The 18,219-nt window shown below is 52.5% G+C and overlaps 1 protein-coding gene across 3 annotated transcripts in view; it reads right to left on the bottom strand.

Moving 5' to 3' along the window:
* The window catches only part of TTLL4 (tubulin tyrosine ligase like 4), a 27,601-nt gene that overhangs the window by 7,388 nt on the left and 1,994 nt on the right, over positions 1 to 18,219 (bottom strand). For 2 of the 3 annotated variants that reach the window (XR_012588219.1, XM_074593879.1), the window contains exons 2-14: positions 11,625 to 12,994; positions 10,818 to 10,927; positions 10,323 to 10,386; positions 8,152 to 8,276; positions 7,642 to 7,752; positions 6,576 to 6,652; positions 5,447 to 5,641; positions 5,281 to 5,363; positions 4,061 to 4,189; positions 3,310 to 3,432; positions 1,697 to 1,795; positions 993 to 1,127; positions 128 to 265 (exon numbers count right to left, since the gene is read on the bottom strand). Coding sequence is in view for 2 of the 3 variants with exons in the window: in XM_074593879.1 (XP_074449980.1) it covers positions 128 to 265; positions 993 to 1,127; positions 1,697 to 1,795; positions 3,310 to 3,432; positions 4,061 to 4,189; positions 5,281 to 5,363; positions 5,447 to 5,641; positions 6,576 to 6,652; positions 7,642 to 7,752; positions 8,152 to 8,276; positions 10,323 to 10,386; positions 10,818 to 10,927; positions 11,625 to 12,934 (2,699 nt within the window). In the remaining variant the exon portion in view is untranslated. Of the gene's footprint in view, positions 1 to 127; positions 266 to 992; positions 1,128 to 1,696; positions 1,796 to 3,309; positions 3,433 to 4,060; positions 4,190 to 5,280; positions 5,364 to 5,446; positions 5,642 to 6,575; positions 6,653 to 7,641; positions 7,753 to 8,151; positions 8,277 to 10,322; positions 10,387 to 10,817; positions 10,928 to 11,624; positions 12,995 to 14,193; positions 14,331 to 18,219 lie in introns of all 3 variants that reach the window. The other variant, XM_074593880.1, reaches the window with a different exon arrangement.

Genomic DNA, 18,219 nt, shown 5'->3' on the forward strand with positions numbered 1-18,219 from the left:
CCAGCAAGCACAGGCCCTCAACAACACAGAAACCAGCGTTCGCTGGGCTGCAAAAAGCCCCCAGATGAAATCCCACAAGAAAAAAACCCTGCCTTGCCCTGCTGCTCTGACAGAGAAGGGGTCTGACCTGCAGGTAGAGCCACTTCTTGTCTGTGGCCTTGAGGCCATGCTGTCCGTGCTGGGCAGAACAAAGCCGGCGAGGTTGAGGAGGTCCCGGATCATCTGGCCCTTGATGCTCACATCCAGTGGGGAGTTGGAGTGGAGGCTGCAGGGAGGAAGCAGTTTGAGTGCTAGAACAGAGGCGCCAAGCCTCATGGCCCCAAGATCACTTCCTGGGTTGTATCCCGACCAGGATACAAAACCCAGCCTGTCCCTCACCTCATCACAGACAGCCATAAGACATTAAGAGAAAAATCCTGAAAACAGCTCTTTGAATAGGGGGTCCCCACCAGAAATGGTTCATTTCTCCGTCTCTTCCCAGATTTGCTGGAAACCTGCAAATCCCTCCCCAGAGCCCTGTGTGGGACCACGGCTCTGTGTCCAGCTCATGCTCATCCACTCTTGCAGGCAGGAGAGGCCATGCTCAGGCACACCGCAGCTCCTGGCCCTGCCTGCGCAGCCAACACCACACGGCCGAGTGCCATCAGCGAGCAAGCAATGGCGCACAAGGCAGCAGAGCCACTGATCACTTCTGCCCACACAAAGAAATCTCTGCCATCGCCTGTTCCCTACATGACACATCCCTCCTTGGCCTTCCTCTTTTCATGTACTCTTCCCCAGCTCTAGCTGGAGCATGCCCAGCGAAGGTTTCTGAGCCACGGATGGATGTTGCTTTCGCAGACAGGGAGGACTTCAATTCCTGCAATCTGGAGAGGGAGGCTTCAAAGCCCACAGTCTTTCAGCACAGGATGTAGGGGACATCACGAGCCAAATTCACTTGTGGTAAAAGAAAGGCCATTATCTATTCTGCTGTGGCTCAGAATCTGCTTTACCTTGGGGAAATGTTGACCTCTAAGATCCAGGGCTTGAGGTTTTCATCCAGCATGATATCAAACCCAAACAGCTCATGGCAACAGTACGGCCGCCGCACGTACATCTTCACCAGGCTATTCACGTAGGGCTCAGATCTGCAAGCCAAGGAAAAAACAGTTGTTTCCAACAGTCACACAGCAGAGCTCTGCCTGTTCACAGCACACACTGACGGTTCTGAGAGCGTATGCAGCCACATGCTGCGGGAGCGGGTGGGCTGAGAGCGATGCAGGCCTGTGAGCTGCTGCTGCTGCACTGCGTATGGATCCATATGCATTCTGAGCATCCCCCCTCCATCAGGCAGGATCCACCTCTGAACATAAGATCCATTCTGCACCAGGGGACCTTTCTTCTCAGGCACCCTGGCCAAGCAGGGGTGCAGGCAGCGAGCTGGGCAGAGTGTTGGGTACACCGAACCCTCTTGGCCTCCCCCCATGCACTGCAGGCAGACCCAGGAAATGTAAGGGCTGCTTACCCATAGCAGCTACTGCAGCATGAACATAAGTAACAGGATGAAAGGAAGGATTCAAAGAGAAATACTGAAGCCAACGGCAGAGGTAGAATTTAGATTAAGAGCAAAAGGACTGGGCTGAGAGGGGACTGGAGAGCCAGAGGGGCCAGGGTGCACCCCACAGCCAGGCACTGAGCAAGGGGTGCCAGGACTCACGCAATGATGGTTTTGATAACGATGTCCTTAATCTTCTCCCAGATGGCCTCGCTATTAACTCCCTTCTGGGTCAGGTAACTCCAGAGAGCTTTGAGTGCCCTGGGAGAGAGAAAGCAAAGGAGGTAGCTCTGTAGCCCCTTGCTGCCCAGCCCTGCTAGGGGAATCTTGACAAAGCTCTTCCATGGCACGGCCATCCATCTGCCATCCTCCAGCTACTGGGTGCTGCCCTCCCCAGCCTGGCCCCTGGTCTTGTAGGCCCAAGCTACTAGGAATATAAATCTGTCATAGCCTTGTCCCAGCACTCGAGTAATACGTCCCAAATTAGCACATGAGCAAGGTATATCAGGCCCAGATCTTCTCTTCCCTCCCCCTCCATGTCCTCAGCAAACCTCCCCTTCCTGCAGGCCTTCCCTCGCAGCACTGCAAAGCAGCTCAGCAGGAATCTAGCAAGACCCCCGTAAATCTTTTAGCTAGAGCCATTTCACTGAGGCTTTGGGGGTGGAGAAAAATTTTTGAAAAATGTGGAGAACAAGATGGTAGGGGGGGGAGCGTTCTCTACTTTTATAGGAGTTTCCCACACCACACTGAGCGCTGCAAGCTACCCTGACACTGAGCCAAGGATGCTCAGATGTTGCTTAAGTGAGACCGTGTGGCTAATGGCCAGGAATCCAAAGGTCATGCTTCCTGCATACGAGATGGAGTGGATTACAGTCACTCTCATCTTCAACATGGGAGCAAACAGCTTTGACTTGCATGGCCATACCGAAAACCCACACAATCCCACCTCCGTGGGATTTCAGCTGCTGGGTGACAGCAGACCCTCCTCAACATCCCAGTGGAGGAACAGACCACTGTGCAGCAGGTCCAGGTCTAAGAAAGCAATTCTACCACAGCAAACCACCTTCTGCAGCTCCCTGTGAAGTGAAGTAGCCCTGCTCAGGCCCATGAATTGAGAACTCTATCCTGCACTATTTTTAAAAGAGTTCTAACACCGCTGTGGAATCAGAGACAAGTGCCTGGGGCCTTGGATCAGTCCACCCATGGGACAGAAGGGAACAGGAAGTCCTGCAAGACTGCAGACCTCCTCTCAAATTCCTAGGAATGGCACCGCTGTTCCCATTCACACCCAGAAGCATGTAAATTATCAGTTTTGCACCAGGATTGTCCCTTTCTCTGCCTCCAGAGGGAAGTCAAGAGTGAGATGGGCAGAAGCTCCTTTCTAGCCAATTTAAGCATCACAATCACCCACTCAAGTTCTAACAGCAAAAAAAATCAGATTCTGCTTTAACCGCATCCCATCACCCCCACAACAGGGCAAGGGGGTGAATGAGTACAGATGAGAGCAGTGTCGGAAGCAGGGAACGGCACAGACACAGGCAGGATGAACGGCAACCACAGCCCAAGCAACAGTGGACAGGATGAATCACAAGCCAGGGAGACTGTCCAGACTCCATTGCCACTAACCCATGCCAAAATTACTCTGCTTCTCCAGCTTCCCCAAGCGGAAGCAGACAATACAGGAAGCACCTTCAAGTTTTGGGTAGAAATACTGAAAAAAGGCTAACTTAACAGTCTGAAAGAGCTGGCCTGTGCCCTAAAGGCAGCACACCTACCATTTGTGTCCCTGACAAGCAGTCTCATCCGAATTGGACTTGTACTCTGTGTTCTTCTTGTTCACGCTGTAGTTGGTCAAGTGCACAAACTTGTTGCTCAGGCTCTTCATTGAGGAGGAGTACCTGGAGGTGACAGACCACAAGCAGTCTGAGCTTGAACTGGTTGCCCCCAGGTTCATGAAGCCGGCAGAATCATCTCAGACCACTCTCAGCCACCCAACAGCCCTGCTGCCTCCCTTGCCCAGGCTGCATGGAGCTCTCTGTCCCCGTGGGCCCAGAGTTGATGGACAAAGTATGAGGCACGGAGCAGGCTGCCTTGGAGCAGGGGGATGCAATCCCACCCTCGTAGCAGGTCCTTAAGAAAAGACCACGGCGTTGGTAAGCAAAAGCACTGATGGCACTGCAGCCCACAGCAATATAGTCAAAACTGATAGAAACATCACAGTTTCTGGTACACCAGCTCTTATGCAGCATGAAGCACAGACAGCATATTTCAAGAACTGCTTTACACTGAGCTGATCTTGCCTTGGGAAAGGTGGATGAGTGAAACATCCTCTCATATTCCCTTTCAACACTCTCAACTGCCGTGACCTCCTGTGTTTCCAGACTGCTTTTTAAGCAAGCAAGCTACAGCTTTAAGCATCACCTTATACAGAATGGCTCCCTTCTGCCCCAGATGAGGTGGGTACCACAGCCACACATGCCTCAGTGCTGAGGAAGCTCCCCAGCACCACTCTCCTGCACAACCTACTTGCAGCTAGCAAAGCGAACCAATCCGTCCTTGAACAGGTAGACCCTGAGGGGATCGTAGCAAGTGACATAAACGTAGATCCTCAGGTCGAACTTCTTCCCGCCAATGAGGTAGGGTTTGTGTAGATATCTGCAGAGGGAAGCAGGCACCAGAGGAGGGTTATGATTGCGTGCAGGAACACCTCTAGCCCCCACCTCAGAAGGCTTGGCAAAACCAGGGATCAATGCAGAAGCCCTTTTGCACAGCATTTCACAGCTAAGCGCATGACAGTCAAAATGAGAGAGAAAAAATCCCTTCCTTGCATGTGGAGAACCTGCAGCACATGAGCAGTATTCCCTTCCGCTCAGTTCCTTTTTGGAGAGATTTTCCCCAGCTCTAAGGCACAGTAGCTTTTCCACACCCACAAGACTGACCACAAAATATCACAAACATCTAAGACATGCAGTGGGACACAGATGGTTTGGTTCAGTGAGCAGAAACAGATGGAAATTTTCATCCAAACAATTGATTATTCACCCCAGAAGCTCATGATTTTACATAGCAAAGCTTGTAACTTTGCATGGGAAGTGGAAAGGGAGAACAGACAAACAACCACAGCAGTTCCCTGTCTGTCAAACACCAGACAGTTTTCCCACCCTCACAAGAACCTTCACAGAAAGCAGCCTCAAACCAAGATGAACTATTCCATTTTTCTGCAGAAGGGGAAGGAGATTCTGAAAATCCTGTAATTTCAAGAAAACCTTTTGACCAACATCCACACACAAGCAGGCTCTTACTGCTCCATTATAACTTGGATAAGAAAAAATCTTTGACAATTGCCAACTCTGCCCTGGGACTTCTCACTGTGCCTGTGGGCACTGGGTAAGGTTTCTTTGCCTCCAAAGATGCCAAACCCCAGAGTACGAAGCAGTGGTAGCAGGATGACAGCAGAGCTGAAGCTGGATCACCTGGCAGGCAGAAGCTCCAGAAAGCCCATGGGCGAGTTTGTACCCGAGATATCAAAAAATCTACACAGAGACAGCAGCATTCCAGTAAGTCCAGCTGCAGCTGACAAAGCCAGACTTCCATCAGCAGCATTACGCCCAGGCAGCCGACATGTTTCCAGATGCAAATCAGGTGCTTCTGCTCTGTCATATAGTGGCAGTGGCCAAGACCTGGCTAGAGAGACTAGGCACTAGGAGATCCCAGGTTGTTTGTCAACCTTGCTTTCCTTCACTCACCTTTGTACCAGCAGCGGTCTCCTTTTGGGGAGCTGGCTCCATTTGTGGATGACCTGGATACCAATGCCTCTTGCTGATGCTGGCTGCAAAACACAAACAAGAAGGGATCAGGTCTTCTTCCTGCAACTACAATGGGACAGAGAATTGAGCTCTACTTCGCACTTACTGGTTTCACAATCCATTTCTGGCGGCTGGCTCCTTCCTCCCATGCTTTCCTGAGTAATTTGATGTCCTGGGGCAGGATGAAGGACTGCGGGAAGAAGTTAAACTCCTTCTTCCCACAGCGAGCCTGCATCTTCAACAGGTTGCGCCACAGACGGTCCTTTCTCCCAATTTGAAATGAACCAGGGAAGTGGTTTAGCTGGAAAAGAACGCAGATGCTGTGAGGTCTCCCTGCTTCCCCATCTCCCTGCCCACCGCTTGCTGCTCCCTGGCCAGAGGATACATCCTTTCTGAACACAGTGCAGGGTAACACTCCTTGCTCTCTTCCCAGCATTGCACCAAGACAGGACCCACCTGCTCCTGAAGCTTTGCAGGAACAAACACCTGCACAGTGACCCGCACTGGCTACAAAGCCAGCAGCTGCCACCTTGTCCCTTCAGATGACTGAGCAGCTGCAGGGCACTAACTCTCAGCCTTTGAGCTTCCTCTGGCAGTATCCTCCACCCCAGTGGTTTCCTGCTTCCTTCTAAACTGTATGCCAGAGTCTTGCCCATGCAACAAAAGCTCTAGGGACAGAAAGACCTCACAGTAGGACAGCAACAGGGCTGGAGGTTGCTAGCTTCCAACCCCGGATGCTGCCTCAATACCGAGCAGTTTGGAGCAACACAGCCCTCCAGAACAAACACGCGTGTGTGACAGATATCAAACCTCTGGTCCCTTGCACATTCCCCATGCCATAGGCCACTCCTGACTCTTTTAGGATCCAAGTTAGGTACATCCCCTCTGGCTGCGCTGGCAGGGAGGGCAGTGGCCCTATCACTCAGTTCTGACAGAGGAAGGACTGCTTTATGCAACAATGACTGAATTTAGACAAGCTCACAAGTGAACACGGCTTGGCTACAGCCTCAGTCTGTACAAGAGCCACACTCACATGGGGATGCTCACCCAGCTGTGCCTCTGTGCCTGTCTCGGGCTCATCTCCCAGCATAGGAATGCCAGCTGCCACGCTTTGGAAGGGACACTGCAGGGACAGCCTGCACAGCTAACCCCTGGCCCTGAAGAGAGGGGCAACCAAACTGCTCCCAACACACTCTCCATGCACATGAAGGAGGTCAGCCCAAAACATCCCCTACCTTCTGGTGCTCCCTGATGGCTCTGAAGCTGGGGGATTTCATGTGGTGGCCCCAGCAGCCCAGCCAGTCGTTGCTTTCTGCAGGAAAACCATAAAAGTCCATGACCGAGTACCCTGCCACCCACAACACCCTCTCAACCCACCAGCACCCCATCTCCTGGGGCTAGCAGAAGTGTGCCAGGAACGCTGCACAGCAATAGCATAAAGCACTCATACTGTGAGGCAACAAACTGAGGGCTGTGAGAGGGATCCAGTTAACCAGGTGGGTCATATCCTTGCAAACATGATTGTTACAGGGATCTCGGCAGACACAGGCTCAAAGGACTGGCTTTAATCCCCCAATACCCTGACTTCACTGCTTTACAGCAGGTGAATGAAACAGTTGGCTAATCAGTGCTGCACTGCAGACAGACATGTAAGATTGCATTGTAAGATTTCTAGGTCTTGCTGTGCCCTGCTTGTCCCTTTATGGCCCCAAAATGGTCTGTGCAGAGGTCTCGTGACACATGCAGGAGCCCCGTAAGTACTGCTGAGAGATCACACGCCAGAGTATGGAGCATAGCTGCAAATGCTCAGTGCTTCCCCACCCCCAGAACTCTCCTTGCACATGTCTTCAGTGACAATATCCCAACCCTGAGACCTCTCTGGCTATGGTCAGAGGGGATGGCTTCTTCCTCAACACATGGGGACAGGGGACAGAGGTACTGGGGTTGTCACCAGATGAGTGCCAGCCTCCTTAGAGTGGCAGCACCATCTAGAGGCACAGCTCAAACAAGCTGGAGCACAGCTCTGCTGCCCCATAAACTGCCTCAGCTCCTGACAACCTAGGATTAAGTCCTTGTGGTCCATGCCAGGGACAAGCCAAGAGGTAGATCAGGCCCTGCCAGGACCCACAGAGCTCAGATACTACAGGTCAGACAGACAGAAATTGGAACTCAGCATTCTGCAGAGATGAGCCTGTATCGCTCCTGCTCTGCTCTTCGCAGGCAGTCTGCCTTCTCACGCCCACAGGCTGGAGGCGAGGGAGGACATGACGTGTTGGATGCTGCCAGCCTCCCACAACTTACTTTTGCTGACTCTAAAGTGGGACCTGCCAACGGTTTGCTTCACTATGTTCGGCGTGACTGTGCACATTTTCCATCGCAGCAGCTTCCTCTGCTCCCAAGGCAGCTTTTCCACTAAGAAGGCAAAAAAATAAGGACAGAAGGAAAACAAACACAATATCCCAATTTTCTACAGCTACACCCACGGAAATTCTTGCTTTGCTGCACAGGCACCAGGCCTTCAGAGGAGGGTGTGTAGCCCCCTTTACAGAATGAGCATGGAGCAGAAGACCCCACAGCTGGGAGATTTCCAGGATGCTGGAACGTTTGGTGGCAGCCTGACTCATGCTCCAGGCTGTGGAAGCAGCCGTCATTTTACTCCAACCCTTTGGATCTCACAGCAGCACTGCGTCTCATCACAGGAAGGGTGAAGGGGAGTCGCTGCTGACCAGCTCCCAGCTGTTTGCCGGCACCACTGCTTGCTAATAATGGGCTGGCCGCTCTCACCTTGCACAGTAACAGACCCCGGCTCACCTCTCTCATCCCGAGTGCTGAAGTAGATAGTCGGAGGCACATTAGGAAATAAACTGCAGACAAGAGCTGGTTTGAGCACTTTCTCCTGAGCCTCAGCGGGCTGGGCCAGGCACTTGATGCAGTTCCTAGGAGAGATGAAGCAGTAGGCAGTTGGCTAAAGTTGAAAGTAGCACAGGGAGGAAGGGGGAAGCCAGAAGGAATCTTGATCCTTGTGCTGGGAATTTGCATCATTGCAATGTGGTGGAAGCAATGGGCGCTAAGGTCAGTAGCGCAGTCTGCAGTGACGAGGGGGTGAGCTTGCAATGAATGCACATGCCAAGTGTTGTAACCTCCGAGGGGTTTGTGTTTTGCCAGGGCAAGGGGTGGAGTCTGTTACATGACAAACCCTATAACTTAGTCCGCAGGTACAAGGGGTGGAGGGTGTAATGCATATATGATTCAGCTGTTGTAACCTTCTTAGTTTTGATGTGTTGCAGGGAAGAGGGCTGGAGTTTTACCGACTGTATGTACACCTCCTTAACTCAGCAATCCCTAACACCTGGGAGGAAGGGTAGAATTTACAACATATCTATTAAGGTTGTGATGACACTAAAAGTAGAGTTTATAAGGAACATATATTCAAATACATGCCACTGCAGCCAGTGGAAGAAGCCACACCAGAGCAATCCAGTAAGGAACAGAGCAGCAAAAGAAAAAAGAACCACAACACATTGACCCCAATCTCTCAGGGCACCCCTTTCCTTGCTGAAGGGACTGAGTATAGCCTGGGGGGCTGGAGACCAGGATGGGGGAAGGAGAGGTATTTTCCCTAAGTCCTTGTACATATATTTTTTTTTCAATACCAGAACTGGTAATTAAAAGTTTGTTAATTGGCAATAAATTATATTAACATTCCCTGGCACAAAACTGGTTTTGCCCACAACAGACTGAAGGCAGGAGATAGCTGCAAAGGCTTTGAAGCCAGCCCAACACACAGCCCGCACAGAGAAGAGGCCAACATAGAATCACAGAATGGTTTGGGTTGGAAGGGACCTTAAGGACCATCTAGTTCCAACCCCCCTGCCCTGGGCAGGGACACCTCCCACTAGACCAGGCTGCTCAAAGCCCCATCCAGCCTGGCCTTGAACACTTCCAGGGATGGGGAATCCACAACCTCCCTGGGCAACCTGTGCCAGTGCCTCACCACCCTCACAGTAAAGAATTTCTTCCTAAGAGCCAATCTAAATCTACCCTCCTTCAGTTTGAAACTGTTACCCCTTGTCCTGTCGTTACACTCCCTGATAGAGTCCCTCCCCATCCTTCCTGCAAGCCCCCTTTAGGAACTGGAAGGCTGCTATAAGGTCTCCCTCCCTCCGCACCACAAGAGGCATTTGGCCCAAGCGCTGCTTCCCCCGATCTGCTCCCAGAGGCCAACCAGCCACATCCTGCCAGAAAGAGCTGCTGGTCCCATTTACGTCACCTCTACAGGACTTTCACAACCACATGTGAGCACTCAGAGCCCTGCAGCACCCTGAGGTTCAACACTTGGTCGCAGGAAGCCTTCCTCATCTCCCAGGTGAGTAACGGCATGATGGAAAGCAGCGAGATGTTGGGCAGACAGGAAAGCCAGAGGCAGCCCTAGTGCAAGGGGCAGCATAACTGCAAGAACCAGCTCCCATTGCTGGACAGGCAAGAACAGGTCCTGCAAAGGTCTGCCAGGAGTCACGGAGGAAGGGCTCAGATGACCACAGGCTGACCAGTCCTTCCCAGAGAAACCTGGGCTAAAGAAAAACCCAGGCTCCAGGACTTGTTTCTAGGATGCAATGCTGAGACAGAAGACCCCCAAGGAGTGTTTGCAATCTCTGGCTCAGGACGCCTCCATTCTGCTTCATCTGCAAAGCAACAGCAGTGCAAGAACACAATTTAATCCAGTAAATCTAACCTAGCAACTGGCAGAGGCAGTGAAATTAAGACCCCTGCTTTGCATCCTGAGCGCTTTACGGGCGGCTGTCTGGAGTAAGGGAGGTAGCTTTGGTCTGCAGGGCAAGGACGCTCATTTTGGTTGGGAAGCCTGTTTGTGCCTTCACTCCATTTCCCCACATGCTACAGCTCTCCTCTGTTACCAGGGAGGGCAAAGACGGACAAGCCTGGACAAAGATGTCAAGTTCAATGCACAATTTACAGCTACTAACCTGGATACAAGAGCCACAGAGCCACTGGACGTCACGTCAGCAACAGAGGAAGCATCTGAGTCACCTGCAGGAGAGGACAGACTCAAGTTTTGTCCCCATGGGGTGTGAATGCACACAGAGTTAAGGGAAGAGAGAAAAGAAATGCTCCAGGGGACAGACCCTTCCCAGCTGCCCCAAATCCTTGGATCCAGGGTTTTGCTTGCTAATTGGTGGCATAAAAGGCAGGGTGGAGCTGACAACCCTGCACAGAGAGAAGATGGGTAAGTTTTGGAGCAGGATGGTGGTGAGCCCTAGCCTGCTCCCCAGAGGAACCTATGCAGTTCCTCCTTGCTGATACATCACTTTTGGGTTCAGCATGATCTCTAGGTCATCCTGAAATGACAGCATGAATGTAAGACAGGAGGGTGGCTGTGCTCAACCCCAGCTCCCAGACAGCCCTCACACTTTCCACCTCAAGGCATGGAGCACAGCTCTCCCCAGGGAACCACCACTCACTGTCCTCGTCCTCCTCCTGACTGCAGCTCTCGTCCAGACCATCAGGAAGTTCTTCCTCTGCTTCATCCTGGGGATGACTTGGCTCCGGCAGCAACTGCTCAGCAGTGACACTGGGACAAAGGACATCACATCAGAAGGAGTGGCATGTACTTTCTGGGGGCCAAAAAACCCAGAAGCCCACAAGGCAGCATGGGACAACATGGGAAGGGGAGTGACAACACTGCCCTGCCCAATGCTGTTGTACAAGCACTCATCCCAAGCTAGCAAGATAGAAAGGCCCCAGGGCACCCTAAGAGGGAGCATTTCCAGAGCAGCCAAAAAGAAAGAAGCACAAGGACACTCTCGCCCAGCAGGAGAGCAGGAACTCCTTGTCCTTGCACCCTCCTGTCCTGCATCAGCTCCATGTTCCTTTAGGAACCCATGTCTTTGCTTGGGAAAGCCTTGCTGGACCTGGCTCAACAGCAGGCTTCACCCAACATATGTGCAGAGTCTGCCACAGCAGGCAGGGCCCCATAACTGGGAGGGGGGGGAGCTAGAAATGCCACACAACAATTCCATGCTGTGGCTGAAGGAGAAGGTGGAAAGGCTTGGAGCCACCCTGAGTGCCTGCGTCAAGCTGGGAGTGGCAGGAAGGCTCCCCCTGCACCAGGATGCCACCGATGGGTTTTGCTCAGGGACACAGCCCATGGTTACCCTTACGGCCACCCCCATAGTGCCCACAGTGCATCCTCTCCCAACACACAAAGACGCAACTGCCAGCCCAGCCCATCCTACCATATCCTCCCTCCTCCTCCTGTCTCTACTTACTCAAGCTTTCTTGGGAGCTCAGCCTGGGCCTGTTTCTCCTCTTTCTCCAGTTGTATGGTAGACATCTGAGTTGCCACTTCAGAGACAGCAGCGAGATGCAGAGGCTCTGCTTTTGGCACCCGGTCCCCACCACGTGAGCTCAGCATGCTTACAAGCCGGCAGTCAGCGTTGCAGTCGTGAGAGCCAGCATGCGAGGCCAAGAGATGGACACTGATACGCTTAGTGCAGACAACAGCACCATTGGTGCCTATAAGGCTTGAGTTACCGTTAAGGCGATGCCTACCCAGCTCTGAGTTCACAGGAGCGCTGGTTTCTTTTGGGGTGAACTGTGCTATGACGTGCTGCCCCCACCTGCTGTTCCAGTTGGACAGGCTGCCCACATTTGTAAGGCCTGAGCTTTCAACTTCGCGTCCAAAGCTGTTGTTTGTGGCAGTCTGTCCAGCAAGTGGCTGCACAGCCTCCATGAGGCTGATCTCCGGCCCCTTCTCTTTTAAGCTGTGTGCTCTCCTCTCAGCTTCCTTCCGTGAGCACCGATCCTTCCTGAGGATCGCACCGCTGGGCACAAGGGTCAGGGAGGAGACCGCAGTTTGCTCCAACACAAGGTTGCTGCTTTTCACTGCTTCATTGACCAGGCTGCCAGGGAAGCTCTCCCCATCGCCCCCAGAGTGGGGACACGAGGCGTCAGAGAGGCTGTGGGTGTTTTTCAACTTCATCTCTGGTGACTGCAGCAAAGGCACTTTAGCACTGCTTGGCTGTAGGAAGGAGTTATTATTGAGCAGTGGTCTATAGGACCTGGATGCCTGCCGACCTGAGCTGAGGGCAGAGCCTTTGACCCCAGTCGCAGAGTGCTCCTCCACCAGCGCAGGCAGGAGGCAGGGCTCCATCATCAAGGAAGACATCACCTTTCCCGTAGCAGAGCCGGTGTCCGGAGTGCTTTGGAAAGGAAACCCGTAGGGCTTGGGTCTGAGGCAGGAGCGTTGGTAGAGCAGAGTGCTCCCACCCAGGTCCAGGCACGGCTGGGCCAAGGGCAGGCTTGGGAGGGTGTCTTCACCGGGGTGTGCGTGACATAGGGATGGTGGGCACAAGAAGCAGGATTGCTGCAGAGGGATCCCTGAGGGCAGCAGGTTGTGATCCTGGAAAGCATTCACATACTTCTTCTCTAAATTCCAGATGGGTTTTGCCTGCTGCTGAGCGAGGTGCCAGGCCTGGCGTGGATGAGCTCTCCCTGCCGGAAGGGTGCTTGACTCAAGCCTGATGCTATTCTCCTGTTTGGGGCCCAGATTAACGCGTTCTGGTCCTGCAGAGGCCATGTAGAGCCATAGCACACAAGCTCCAGCAAGTCAGTCATCTACAGCAGCATCTTTGCTGGCCTGAAACAAGACGACAGCATGAAAGATGCTATTACTCCAGCAGGGCAAAGCACCCAGCCCAGTGCCACGGGAGGGAAGGAAGGCGAGCTGCTTTCCCTGCAGGATGAAAAACCATGTCTCCATCTGCTGAGCTCCCCGAGAGTTTCCTGGGACCAAGTCAAAGGAAGAGCTGGCATCTCATATGAAATCAGAGGATGTAAAGGATGACTTACAGATGGCCCTAGGAAAAGTGCTATCTGCAGAAAAGCTTGAACCCTGCAAACGTGCAGAGGTGCCTGGTGGCCAGCCAGAGCCACAGCGTAGCAGCCCCAGTAGAGCAGCCCTGACTGCAAGGAGAGGCCACCTGCCTGTCTGCCTGCCTTGGAACTGGCAAAGGAGCCGAAGCCCACTCCCATGGGTCTGCATGTCCAAACTGCACCGTGGGCTCCACCACAAGCCCCTGCTTCTGCTTCTTTTTCTTCTCCCCACTCCTTAAAGCTTCAGCTCCCAAGGTGAGAACCACACCTAGGTGAGAACCTCAGCCCTTGCTCTTAAAAGGAACACTTTTCTCACTTTTGTAGCCCCATGGAAAAGCTCAGCGAGGGTTGAAGGCATCCTAAAGAGCTCAGGACTGAGAAGGCAGCAAGGAGCAAATGCAGGGCTGTTCTAACATCAACACCTCGGTTTCCAGCAGAGGCTGGCAGTACCACACACATGTTGCTCCCCACTGCAGTCCTACAGAAAAGTCTCTTGCAAGGAGCAACTGGCAGACCACAGAGCTGCAGACGTAATCCTGAATCCTTCCAAAATGAACTATTCCATCATGCCTGTAAGATCCTCTTGCCTGGGGAGAAGGGAAAGAGAAAACAAACCATGCGCCAGGTATTTGTCTTGCTTTAACACATAGCTGGAGGGCTCCTGGATACTGGAATTTGTACCCCAAGCAGGCTGGCTGGCTTGCTTTTCCACCTTCCCGTTCCCACACAAGCTTGCATGTTTAAAAAAAAAAAAAGTATAAAAGGGTAAGCAGAGCATCAACCATCACCCTCTTAGTTTTCTTGCAATACTCATACATGCTCCTTTCTCACCAGGAAATCAAGCCTTGGGTGCAGCAGTAAAGTGCCGCTAGGACACACTGAAGTTGCTCTGTAGCTCCATGACAGTGGCTCACACCCACCACAGGGCTGGGTCAGACAGACCTACACCCCACACAGACCTACCCCAGCATCAGGCCCCAGTCTCCAGCGTACATCAGGTCAGCAGCATCCCAACTGGAGGCTGTACAAGGTGGGAACGTTCCACGCAGGATCCCATAGGAGCTATATGTCCTGAAGGAGAGCTGCTGCCCTGCCAAGCTCTGCAAGGAAGTATGGAAGGGGTCAGGTCCGCTCCATGCCCATGACTGCACTCCTCGTTAGCACTTGTACAGTCACACTGAGCACTCCAGATGAGGACTGGGTGGCTTCATCCCTCTGCGAGGTGCAGTCCAGAGGGGCTCTGAGCCGTGGGGAAGGGAGTCCTACGTGCCATACACAACTGAGCTGTACCACAATATCCGATCGCTACCTGATCTGCACCCAGCAGCAAACCCAGCCGTGTTGTAACATTCACAGCGATTAGCACAGAGCGAAGAGGCTGTGGCTCAGATGCCGCCACTCGCCTGGCTCAAGTTTCCCCCAGTAAACAAGAGAGAGAAGCTCAGCTTCCGCACGCCATTCCCCCAGATGCACCCAGGTCACAAGCATGCTTGAACCACAAAGTGACCCTAGTGCACCAGTGAGCATAGATGTGAAAAAGAAAAATAAAAACATGAGGAGGTGAATGAAACTGTCCCTGACGTCCTTGCCTGGAGGGTACTGTCACTGCGGTGTCACCGCGCATGCTGCCAGCTTGGCCATCGCCTGTGCTCTCATCCGGCTGTGAATGACCTTGGAAAACCAGCCTGCAGTGAAAGCCACCTGTGCCTCATCTCCACATGGCTTTACAGCTATCAGTGGATCATCCTGCTATAAAAATAAAAGCGATTTGGCCTAATGAAGCTGTAATAAGGAATCCTACAGCCAGCTTAGACACGGGTGTGAGTATTCCAGCAGAAGCCCTGTGTGACCCTGCTCTGGAGTAAGTTGCAACGGCGGCACAGATGTGACCAGCACAAGCACGGGAGTACCACCGGCAGCTGCAACTGCCAGCGTGGAGGTCTGGACATGGCATGGCCTTAGCTGCCACTGCCTGCTTGGCCAGAGATGGTCCCCAGCCCCACAATGGCAGAGGGAGAACGTGCTGAGCTTGCCCCTCTCCAAAGTGGTTTTGCCGCGGAGCTGCAGAAGCGGCTGGGCCAGCACAGGGCAGGGGTGGACTGGAAGCAGCGGCTGCAGAAGGAAGCAGCAGGGCCTTTCATACAGCTTCCAGACGAGGACTGTACCAGCCGACGGCTAGTAACCACTGCTGTTTCTCTGTGGAGATACAGGAGCTCGGAGATAGGGGCAGGAAGGATGAAAGGAAGAACATGACATGCCCCTGAACAGGGCAGGGCAGGATGCAGCCAGGCTGGCAGCACCAGCTTATGCTGCCTGTCCTTCTCCCCGACCACACTCCTGTCCCACTTCCTGCGTACCAGTACAGACATCTCTGATGTCTGCTTGCAAACCAGCTCCTGTCCTCACTGCACAACAGCTCGGCAAAGCAGCTGCTGAACATCCAGGAGAACCAGCAGAGATGAAGACACCTTCACATGCTAGGCTGTGGGCACAACAGGACAGCAGCTGCCACGTCCCCGTGACTCTGGGCATGAACCACGTCACCTGCCCAAGGTAAATCCCCGCTGGTTACCAGTCAAGGAAGTTTCCCCCCTACGTTTAACTCAGTCAGAGTTTTGGGGTGAAGGAAGGTCACAGATTTATGCAAATCCTAGTTCTGCCAACCCAACCCTAGGGCAAAAGAGCAGGAGCCTGTTCTGCTGCTCACAAGAGCAATAAAACTGCACTTGGAAATTTTATTGTAGAAACATGAGCCGGGAAAAGCTCAGGGCAAACTGGCTGTGCTGGAAGTCAAACCCAAACATCATTACTAGTAATTAATGGATTTTGGCTTGGACTTGGTGACACACAATTTAGAGGCCAAAGTTGTCACTGTTGGAGTGACGGTACAGCTGCGCTCACTTACAATTATTTCGCTAGCACCTTTTATTATTGCACAGCCTACTCGCAAGCTTCGGGACGTCAGCTGGAGCACTGCCACAGCCTTTACGAATGTCACATCACAGGTGCACAGAAGCCACCATGCGCCCCAGCCCGTGCGTGCCCCACTAAGCATCAGTGGAAGTCCCTTCTTCCAGCCCAAGCCCCCCCCCCCCCCCGGCCGGTGCTTTTAACAGCAGCATGGCAGCTCCTCGCAGACCAATTTCTAACAGGAAAAGCAAGAGCGTAAGAGCCCAGGTGTGCACATGATCCCTCCATCATATGAGTCTGGCTGGGGAGATTATTTTAAACGCAGCTGTGGTGACACGCTCAAAATAACAAGAGCTTGCAAATGTATGAGTTGCAAGCTGACCTGATAATGTGCTGTCAGCCTCACATAGCCCAAAGTCACAAGGGGGTGGGGGAGTCATACAACTGTGATTTGCTATTGTTTTCTATGCCATTGCAGGGTGCAATTTCTGTTCTTTACTATTAGAAAGGATAACATCTTCTTCTAGATGAGATCCGAGTTCACACCAAGTTCCCCACTTGCAGCTCTGGGTCTTTTGATTAAAGCTTGAACAAGCGAGTTAACAGCAACGCAAAATAAACATGTTTTAAAACTAATACACATTTCAAAATAAGAGTTTATACCCCTTCCAAAAAATTAAAAAGCTTTCAACAAGATCAAGCACATTGTTCTGAAACTGACTGACTGAGAGTGCCTTAAAGCTGCTGTTACCCTTGGTAGCTAGGTACAAACTCTTGTGTTTCGACACCATGGAAACAAACGTCACCTACATCAGTTCCAGGAAACAAGTGGCCTCAAGTGCAGTCACATACCGAGACAAAGCAGCACGCGAGCCCACCCACAAGTTCAAGCTGAAGAGTAGAGGGTCTTAGTGGCCACAAGAAGCCCATGGGGACCAGACAGCTCAAAGACAGCTTGGCCACCACAGAAACACCAACAACCTGGTGTGCTGCTTTGCCAAGCAGTTAAGCATCGCTGCTCCCTCTCAGCTCCAGTATCATCCTGCAAAACCACGTTTTGAGTGCAAAACCAGAGGCACATGATGATCACCAATTTCTCTCCTAATGAAGACACCTAGCTTTTGCTTGGTCACTCAGGTCAAAAAAAAGATATCAGTGAGAAATGACCCACTGCAGGGATGTGTCAGCAAATCCCACTTGCATCCCAGGATTACGTTTGTGCCTGGCATTTGTGCTGTTGCTAGTCATTTCAATTCAACGGCTGCGGTGCTGAACTCCCCTCCATGCTGAACAGAGGAGGCGTGAGAAGTGCACAGCTGCCCAAAATGATCATTGAACTAAGCAGAGCACTACCCTGCAAGCGCAGCAGAGCAGCTCTGGCACACGCTCCTGTTTTTGAGGTGACAGGGAGGGAGAGAGGCCGACTTTATGGGCAGCAGGGTGTTGGACTAAGCCATAGGAGAGCTGGAATTCAGCTGCTGCCTCACTCTGTGGTGCAGCAAATGCCTCCGTCCACACACACACACAGGCTGGCCTGGGGACTGAAGGCTCACGTGTTTGAGTTCACAGGGGACTTTCTCACCGCTGTCAGGGCATCAGAGCACAGTGTTGGATGAGATGAGGGACTCCAGCGTGGTTAGGCAGAAAATCCAGGGCTGCAGCTTTGCCATGGAGAGAGCGCACCAGGGACATCTAAATAAAGGGCTGGCTCAGTGCTCACCCCAGGAGGGCTAACCTGGCTGTGACCAGAGAGTACAGGGGCCACACCAAAGGACAAAAGGTCCAGAGCGTGGAGTCCCCATTGCTATCAATGGATATTGACTTTTCCACCCTGACAGGGTCACCAGGCCACTGAAGGGGACCAGCCATACAGCCACAGCAGACTGCACAGCTCTGTTTCCCAGGCAGCGAAGCAGGGATGTCCCTGCCCTTGCTCCCATCTCTGACTTGTACTTTCTTATCATCTGGGTTACAGGAGCAGTTGTATCGCAGTGTAAACTACAGTAGGGAAACAAGTCTGGGATAAAAGCAACCAGATAAAGCATGGGGTGTTTTACAGCTTTTCATTGAGGAGATCTA

The sequence above is a fragment of the Larus michahellis genome, chromosome 7, assembly GCF_964199755.1.
Source record: "Larus michahellis chromosome 7, bLarMic1.1, whole genome shotgun sequence".
NCBI classification, from domain to species: Eukaryota; Metazoa; Chordata; class Aves; order Charadriiformes; family Laridae; genus Larus; species Larus michahellis.